General features: G+C 41.1%; 1 protein-coding gene across 1 annotated transcript; it reads left to right on the forward strand.

Annotated features, from left to right (window-relative positions):
* The first annotated feature begins 3,882 nt into the window (after positions 1-3,882).
* On the forward strand, positions 3,883-5,097 carry LOC126766869 (uncharacterized). The gene has a single exon (XM_050484551.1). It carries the CDS (start codon positions 3,883-3,885, stop codon positions 5,095-5,097), a length of 1,215 nt encoding a protein of 404 aa, XP_050340508.1.
* The last annotated feature ends 5,047 nt before the right edge of the window (positions 5,098-10,144 follow it).

A 10,144-nucleotide genomic window follows, 5' to 3' on the forward strand; every position in this document is an offset into this window, starting at 1 on the left:
ACTACCAACCAGATCGATCATGTTATGATAGATGGAAGGCATGTCTCCAGTGTTTTAGATGTGCGTGCGCTCCGGGGTCCTAACATCGACTCGGACCATTATCTTGTTGCAGCTAAGATTCGCACTCGCCTCTGTGCAGCAAAAAACGCACGCCAACAAACACAAAGAAGGTTCGACGTCGAGAAGCTGCAATCACAACAGACAGCCGAACGATTTTCTACTCGGCTTGCACTCCTGCTCTCTGAGAGCACTAGTCAACAACTCGGTATAAGGGAACTGTGGGACGGCGTTTCAAATTCCTTACGTACAGCTGCAATCGAAACCATTGGTTTTCGAAAAAGACCAAAAGAACAGCTGGTACGACGAGGAGTGCCGTGTCGCAGCGGAGAGAAAACAGGCTGCCTACCTCGCAACGTTACGATCGACCACTACACGTGTGGGATGATTTAATTCCGAGAGTTGAAGAGGAAGCGAGACGCATTTGCAGACAGAAGAAGAAAGAGGCCGAAATGCGTGAGCACGAAGAGCTTGATAAGCTGGTAGAACCCCCAAAGGTGATCTAGTGACCGATGCCCAGAACATACTTAAATTATAGAGGGAACACTTCTCCAGCCTGCTGAATGGCAGTGAACGCACAACACCAGGAGAAGGAGAACCCGATTCCCTAATCGATGACGATGGAGCAGACGTTCCATTACCCGACCATGAAGAAGTTCGAATAGCAATTGCCCGCCTCAAGAACAACAAAGCGGCAGGCGCCGATGGACTACCGGCCGAGCTATTCAAACACGGCGGCAAAGAACTAATAGGAGCATGCATCAGCTTCTTTGTAAAATATGGTCGGACGAAAGCATGCCCAACGATTGGAATTTAAGTGTGCTATGCCCAATCCATAAAAAAGGAGACCCCACAATCTGCGCCAACCACCGTGGGATTAGTCTCCTCAACATCGCATATAAGGTTCTATCGAGCGTATTGTGTGAAAGATTAAAGCCCACCGTCAACAAACTGAATGGACCTTATCAGTGTGGCTTCAGACCTGGAAAATCAACAACCGACCAGATATTCACCATGCGCCAAATCTTGGAAAAAACCCGTGAAAGGAGAATCGACACACACCACCTCTTCGTCGATCTCGACATCACGAAAAGGAGCTGCCTTTATGCCGCGATGTCTGAATTTGGTATCCCCGCAAAACTAATACGGCTATGTAAACTGAGCAACACGAAAAGCTCGGTCAGGATCGGGAAGGACCTCTCCGAGCCGTTCGATACCAAACGAGGTTTCAGACAAGGCGACTCCCTATCGTGCGACTTCTTCAACCTGCTTCTGGAGAAAATAGTTCGAGCTGCAGAACTAAACAGAGAAGGTAACATCTTCTATAAGAGTGTACAGCTGCTGGCGTATGCCGACGATATTGACATCATCGGCCTCAACACCCGCGCCTTTATTTCTGCTTTCTCCAAGCTGGACAGGGAAGCACAGAAAATGGGTCTGGTAGTGAACGAGGGCAAAACGAAATATCTCCTGTCATCAAACAAACAGTCGTCGCGCTCGCGACTTGGCTCTCACGTCACTGTTGACAGTCATAACTTTGAAGTTGTAGATAATTTCGTCTATTTAGGAACCAGCATTAACACCACCAATAATGTCAGCCTGGAAATCCAACGCAGCATTGCTCTTGCCAATAGGTGCTACTTCAGGCTGAGTAGGCAATTGAAAAGTAAAGTCCTCTCTCGACGAACAAAAGCTAAACTCTATAAGTCGCTCATAATTCCCGTCCTGCTATATGGTGCAGAGGCTTGGGCGATGACAGCAACCGATGAGTCGACGTTACGAGTTTTCGAGAGAAAAATTCTGCGAAAAATTTATGGTCCTTTGCGCATTGGCCACGGCGAATATCGCATTCGATGGAACGATGAGCTGTACGAGATATATGACGACATCGACATAATTCAGCGAATTAAAAGACAGCGGCTACGCTGGCTAGGTCATGTTGTCCGGATGGATGAAAACACTCCAGCTCTGAAAGTATTCGACGCAGTACCCGCCGGGGGAAGCAGAGGAAGAGGAAGACCTCCACTCCGTTGGAAGGACCACGTGGAGAAGGACCTGGCTTCGCTTGGAATGTCCAACTGGCGCCACGTAGCGAAAAGGAGAAACGACTGGCGCGCTGTTGTTAACTCGGCTGTAATCGCGTAAGCGGTGTCTACGCCAATTAAGAAGAAGAAGAAGGAGAAGGTTCTTATGTAAGAAATAATTACGAAAGTTGCCGGAAAACCTCCAAAAACAGCCCTTTTCTTTTTCCCATATGTTTGTTTGTTAGTAGCGCTAACGCTCGAGAACGGCGGAGCCAATCTTCATGAAATCAGAAGTCGTTCGCTGTGGATCTGGAAAGGGTAGATAAAAAAAACACCATATACTTTTCATAGGGAAAAGTCGAAAAATTGGAAATTTCCAAAAAGTGACTTTTCATACAATTCTTTTTTGTTTTGTTTTTCAATATTTTGATTAGTAAATTATTTGAATCGTTCAATTTCGGTCGCTTGCTTTTTTATTCCGGCTATTTAAAAGAGTAATTATTGAAAATTCTTCAGTGAAAACTTTATGTATGTTTCAAACGAAGTGATCATATAAGAAATTATTTTAAAGAAAATGCCGGCATGTCCAAAATCAAAAATAGGTCGACGTACTCGAAATGCTCGGGGCGTGTTGTCACAAAGGGTATCACAAAGTGCAGTGCGACGTCCCCGAAATAGATTTGAAGAAGCTCATCATGCAAGAAATCCAGCAAGACCTACGTGAATACGACGTCGTGTTTTGGAAGATATGTTCCGTGCTGCATTTGATTACGACCCTTCAATCGACTATAATGTACATGGATATATTGGAATGATGGATGTTATATGCCCACTTTGTGAAGCGGCTAAATTCTCGGGTGAAACGGATGGAATGTGTTGCGCTAACGGGAAAGTAAAATTGCCGGAATTTGAACCGCCTCCTGACTCATTACAATCATTAATTTTTGAGACATCACCAGAATCGAAATATTTTTTAAATCATATACAAGAGTACAATTCGTCTTTTCAAATGACTTCTTTCGGCGCTACAAAAATTATAAGAGATCAATTTATGCCGACATTTAAGGTGATTGCATGGAATATTTGATGGTTTTTTCAATGAATAGGGAAAAATTTATTCCTATAACATTGCATACATATTACAGATCCAAGGTCAAATTTATCACCTAGCGGGTTAATTGTTACCTCTCCCCGACGCTAACCATCAATTTTTACAAATATATTTAATGGGAGATAAAAATCATGAATTAAATCAACGCTGCACAATTGGTTCTCACACAAAAAGAGAAATTCTTTGCGAACTATAAGATTTTTTTCATCAGCACAATGAATTAGTCCAATTGTTCAAAACTGCTATGCATCGGTTGCCATCTGATAATCATAGAATCGTTATAAGGGCCGATAAAACTCCAACTGGAGAGCATTCAAGAAGATTCAATGCACCAACCATTGATGAAGTGGCCATTGTGATTGTTGGCGATCAGTTTCAATCTCGAGATATTATTCTTCACCTTAGAAATGAACAATTACAACGTGTTTCGGAGCTTCATCGTTGTTACGTTGCATTGCACTGGAATGGCCATGATGGATATAGTATCCCAATGATTAATCCAAGCACAGGTATATATATCGTGCTTATAAATATTTCGTTTAAATAAAAGGTTTCGATTTTGAATTGAACAGGTCTTGATGCTCAAAAGAAGGTCAGCGCCAAGAATTATTATTCATATTAATGATTCGCGAAGGAAGTTCAAATTACATTTTGAGATGTGGAAAACTGTTTCATCAATACATTGTGAACATGTATGCGAAAATTGAGACTGAACGTCTCAATTACATCCGGTTCAATCAAAGTAAATTGCGAACAGAAGAATACATACATTTGCGTGATGCAATAACAAATGATGGGAATTTGAATGATATTGGACATCTGTCGATATTACCAGCATCTTATATTGGAAGCCCTCGCCATATGCACGAATATGCTCAAGATGCGATGTCATACGTGAAAAAATACGGCCGACCAGATTTATTTATTACATTCACATGTAATCCGAAGTGGAGCGATATTCAAAATAATTTGTTTGACGGTCAATCAACAACAAATCGTCACGATATAAATGCACGTGTTTTTCGGCAAAAATTAAAAGCGCTGATGGATGTAATTGTGAAATTGCGCGTATTTGGAGAAGTGCGGTGTTATATGTATTCAATCGAATTTCAAAAGAGAGGATTGCCGCACGCACATATATTGTTATGGTTGGTTCGTAAAATCACACCAGATGAAATTGATAATATCATATCAGCCGAGATACCAGATCAAACAATTGATCAAGAAATATTTGAAGTCGTCACAAAACATATGATTCATGGCCCATGTGGCGTACTAAATATGAATTCACCATGCATGATTGATGGCAAATGCTCAAAGCGTTATCCCAGAGCATTGACTTCCGACACAATAACAGGCAATGATGGATACCCGTTGTATCCACGACGGTCTACTGAAGATAACGGTCAATCAGTAATGATGAACATTCGTCATCAAGAAATCATCGTCGATAATCGCTGGGTTGTGCCATATTCAAAACTTCTGTCTAAAATATTTCAGTCTCACATTAACGTTGAGTATTGTAATTCCGTCAAGTCAATCAAATACATTTGCAAGTATGTGAATAAAGGAAGTGATATGGCTGTCTGTGAAGTACCTGATGCTGACAATAGGAACGATGAAATTACCCGATATCAAATGGGGCGATACGTTAGCAGCAATGAAGCAATTGGGCGAATATTTTCGTATCCATTGCACGAAAGACATCCTGTTGTTGTTCATCTAGCAGTGCATCTTGAAAATCGTCAACGTGTTTATTTTACTACTGAAAATATACAGCAGAGAGCAGCACAACCACCAGCGACTACTTTAACTGCTTTTTTCGACTTTGTGAAACCGATACATTTGCCAGAAGTTTGCTATATACTGATGTACCTCAGTATTACACATGGAATACAACATTGATGGTCACCCAGGTATATATTCAACAGATGCTTTGGGCAGAATGTATACGATTCATCCCAACAACGCGGAATGTTTTTATTTGCGATTGCTGTTGATGAACGTTCAAGGACAGAGAACGTTCGAAAATTTGAAAATAGTTGATGGTCATTTATGTGAGACGTATCGCGAGGCATGTCACCTACTGCATTTGTTAGAAAACGATTCACATTGGGAATCGACGCTTCAAGATGCATGTGTTTCATCTTTACCACAACAAATAAGAATGCTTTTCTCGATTATAATATCAACATGCATGCAGTCGAATCCACTGGAATTATAGAACAAATATCAAGATTACATGACGGAAGATATTTTGATTCGGATGCGTCGTACGTCAAATAATCCAGATTTGATGATTACCTTGGAAATGTACAATGAAGCATTAATAATCATTGAAGATATGTGTCTCAAAATTGCGCATAAAGCATTATCACCGTTATCTATGATTTCACCTGATCGTCCGATGCATGATTTGATGGATCAAGAATTGCAACGTGAACAACAATTCAATTGTGACGAATTGATTGAATTTGTGCAATCAAATATTGGCAAATTAAATGATCAACAAAACTATGTATACCAAACAATTTTGAAAGCTGTTTCTGTGGGATGAGTGTACAATGGCCAACAAAAAATCGCTCGAAGCATTGGATCGAACTATGAAAGATTTACGCGGAAATCAACAGCTGTTTGGTGGTGCCTTGATATTGTTATCAGGTGATTTTCGACAAACATTGCCAATTTTTTCCTCGATCAACTCCTGCCGATGAAATAAATGCATGCCTGAAATCTTCTGCTCTCTGGAGATTTGTGAAAAAATTTACCTGGAATGTCAATATGCGTGTCCTATTACAAGACGATTCATCTGCATATCAGTTTTCGGAACAATTGTTGGATATCGGAAATGGAAAAATGCAAATCGACAATACTAATGGAGTGATCACCTTGTCCGAAAATTTTGTACAATTTTGCAAACAACATATACCTAGGCAACCCTTCTCGTGCTCAGCTGTGAATTTGGTTCTCTGGCGAATTTATTTAATTTATATTTAAAACTTTATTGTGAAAATTTCTGTATTAAGTGATCTTTTAAGATAAGTATCAGTGTTATATTGTGCTAATAAAGCAATTGATTTTACTTTAATTCTGTTCTGGCTAATTTTAATTTATTGTGCCGAGTCATTTTCAATTTGTTTTTGTTGCTACATTTTAAATAGTGCAATTGTTAGTGTTAATTTATATTGCTTACTTAAATTTCTTTCTTTTTTTTATTCATTTCCATCTTTGTCCATAGCTGATCGCGAGTTTCTTACTTTTCGTGTGTTACAGTGCATCTCAAACTGCTCGCTACATTGGTTGTTATCTTTGATAACTAACTATTTTATTGCATTCATTTGTTATAAATATGTATTTTTGTCATCGCGCTTTTTACTTTTATTATTTAACATTTTCTATATTTTTGTTTAATACTGTTTTTGTTCATTATGACTTGTAACTTTCCGAACTGCTCTGTGAAAGGCGAGTCGGAACGCTTCGTTTCTTGTTGGCTTTGTGATGGGCTTGCTCATCTTAAATGTGCTGGACTGACAGGTAGGGTTTTGGATTCCATTCTTGACAGTAAGGGCTTGCGCTGGTTTTGCTTGAAATGTTGGTCTTCATTGAAATTGAATTATTTAAAGTTTTTAAGCAGGCGCGCAATGGTTTCAAGGAGATTGGTCGAGAGCTTGAAACCCTTACTGAAAAATTTAGGCATTATGAAACGCTGTTTCAATCATTTCAATGCCTAAATACTCGGGATGAGAATCCAAAACCCAAACGAAAACGTCGTCTGATGAAGATACCACTGTATCTTCCTAAAAAGAATGCCCCACCCGCTATTGACCTCATAAATCTTGCATCCCTTGTCCTCAAGGAGAGAAGGTTCCGTCTGGTCAGGGACACAGAGAAAACTGTTACTGAATACGGTAAGCGGAAAACTTTCAAGATCCGCCTCCCAAATACCTCCAAGTCAGCTAATAAAAACTTAGTGGTAATACTGCGAAAAAAAGCAATTTTTATCTCGAGACTTGCTGCGGATATAAACAGTTACATCTCGTCGAAATTAAAAACGGTAGATACAGACATCCGTAAATTTAATTTCAAATACAACAGGGATATTTCCTCGTTTAAGATCGACGTATCCGCTGACAATTTCCAATTGATACTTGACAACTCATTCTGGCCATCTGGGGTCTTTGTGCGCGAATTCGAGCACAAACGTGATAAGCCCCCTGTAGTTATCACTAAAATGCCAAGAAATCCCGTTGATACAAAAAACTAATTAACAATAATTCGCTGATTATTTATTATCAAAATGTTAGAGTGCTTAATACAAAACTTACTGATTTGTATCTAAATAGCGTTCATTGTAATTTTAAAATCATTGCTTTGACAGAAACTTGGCTAAAGCCCCATATTTTTGATAACGAAATATTCAACAGCGAATTCGAAATCTTTAGATATGACCGGCTGAACAGATCGTTCGAATATCATGGAAATCTATTGATGATCACACCATCCCTATTAGTACTCGTTCATGTTTTAACGAGTTCTTATATGAAATGTCGGAGTTGGGTCTTAACCAAATTAATTTAATTTCAAACGAATTTGGTAACCTCTTAGATCTAGTTTACATCGATAACGCTTCAATGTTCTCTGTTGTCCGATGTGATCCTTTGGTTCGGCCAGAGGACACGTATCATCCTGCTTTGGAAATTAACATCGAAATCATAGCCAACTTTGGTTATAATAATACACAAGACCTTTGTTTTCGGTTCAACTTTGCGAAAGCTAATTTTAAGAAGATTAGTTACGAACTTTCTAAAATAACTTGGCCAGATTACAGTGGCAATATTGAATTTAGTGCTTCCCACTTTAATGAAACTACTGTAAACTTATTTGAAAAATATGTTCCGAAGTGTGTTGCTACTCAAAAAATTAGTTCTAATTTATGGTTTTCGAAAGAATTATGTAAGAAAAATAGAAAATATCGTGCTTTTAAACTTTTTAAAAAAACTGGTTTAACAATAATGCAACAACAACAACAACATCAACTACAACAACCAAATTGACGACAACAGCCACGACTAAGGACATGAACTATCGGAATCCTATTACGGAATCCGAAGAAGACGAGCTACTTGCCTCCAGCCAGGAGACGAGTAAGAGTACTACCGGACATACCAACCAAAGTATGCCGGTAGATACAGCAGTAAAAGCCCCTGATATAAGGGAGGAAGCATCCACCTCCAAGGCTGCCATGAGCACCAACCAAAGTGCCCTGGCGGCTAAAGGAGAAAACAGGAAGAAGCGCAAGAAATCCCAGAATCAGCTGAGGAAAAACCGGTACCAGAGGGCGGTCTTCATACTAGGGAAGATAGCCAAAGACCAGGCAGCCGGTACCCCAGTTGATGAGGCCGAAACAAAGCGCCTCAAATCTATCGTAGAGGAATATGAAGGCTACCTGAAAAGGAAGCAATCACAACCTCAAGAAGAGAGCAAGCGAGAGAGCACTTCTCAGAAGAGAAATCGCTCCATCACAGAAGTACCCGGAACTCAGCCCAAAAAATCAAGGCGAAGCGAAGGTGAACACAGCAGCACAACAACGGCAAGGCATTTCTGCGATGTTGCCAGAGATAGCCTGCAGGTGGTCATCATAGACGGAAATTCCTCCTCTCCGAGCACAATGCAGGAGAGATGGGTGGAGATCGACGTCAGATTGTCGAGTATGATGCTAAGCTATGTACTCGACAATCCTGCGGGTCCTCATCCGGAGTTTGACTCTTCTGAGACCCTCAGGGGCTACAGGGTCATCAAGTGCGCGGACCAGGCCTCGCTGGATTTCCTGACGGGTAGTGTGGCTAAAATTAGCAACGCCTTTGTAGGCCTCCAATTGAGGCTTATACCCGCCAAGGACATTTTGAAGAGACCTCGTGCTCGCATTTGGTTACCCCCTCTAGAGGAGCCAGGCGAAAAACTCCTGCGGTGCATTAAGCTGCAGAACAAATCTATACCTAGTATAGATGAGTGATAGCTAATCAAGGAGGAAAAACCGAATAAAGCAAGCAAGCCAATACTAGTGGCCATTTGTGATGAGTCCATTGAGGCTCTGAAGAAGACTGACTACAAAATCAGCTTCGGAATCCGCAAAGCCAGACTAAAAATATTCCAAGGCGACAAAGCGGCTGACGAAGACGACACGGAAGAGGTCGACGACGCCAGCCAGTTGCTAAAGAATGTGGGCATCGAAGAAACCCGAGATGCCCAATAACATAAGATGCGTACAGATAAACCTGCAGCACTCAAAGAGTGCTACAGCGAATCTGACAACCCTCGTGAACGAGGGGGGAATCGACATCAGCCTAGTACAGGAGCCCTGGGTCAATGAAGATACCATTAAATGGCTAAACAGCAGCAACCATAGCCTGTTTTACACACGGAACAGAGGTAAACCTAGGGCATGCATTCTTATCAATAAAAGTATAAATGCATTTATTTGTCCTAATTACAGCACAGCAGATATCACAGTGGTAAAGGTGGAAAAGAAGGATAAGCCCTTCTTCTTGGTCTCGGCCTACTTGGCCCATGACGAAGACATACCACCGGCCCCGCTCACCAGACTAGTAGAGGAGAACAGGAAGGAAGATGTCCTAATAGGGTGTGATGCAAACGCAAGGCACACCGTATGGGGTAGCTCCAGTATAAACACCAGAGGTGAGTCACTCTTGCAGTATATTTTGAATAGTAATCTAAGCATTTGCAATAAGGGCGATAAGCCAACTTTTATTTTCCCAAGCTCGGATAGGTTTCCGGGGTGGGAGGAAGTGCTTGACCTCACGCTATCAACGGACACAGACAGTCTCGTTGTGGATAACTGGAGGGTATCCGATGAGCCTTCCATGTCGGATCACTCCTGGATACTCTTTAGCATCCGCGAGAAGCACAGTGCGCCTCTCACTTACCGGAACCC

The sequence above is a fragment of the Bactrocera neohumeralis genome, unplaced genomic scaffold, assembly GCF_024586455.1.
Source record: "Bactrocera neohumeralis isolate Rockhampton unplaced genomic scaffold, APGP_CSIRO_Bneo_wtdbg2-racon-allhic-juicebox.fasta_v2 ctg2755, whole genome shotgun sequence".
In the NCBI taxonomy this organism is placed as follows: Eukaryota; Metazoa; Arthropoda; class Insecta; order Diptera; family Tephritidae; genus Bactrocera; species Bactrocera neohumeralis.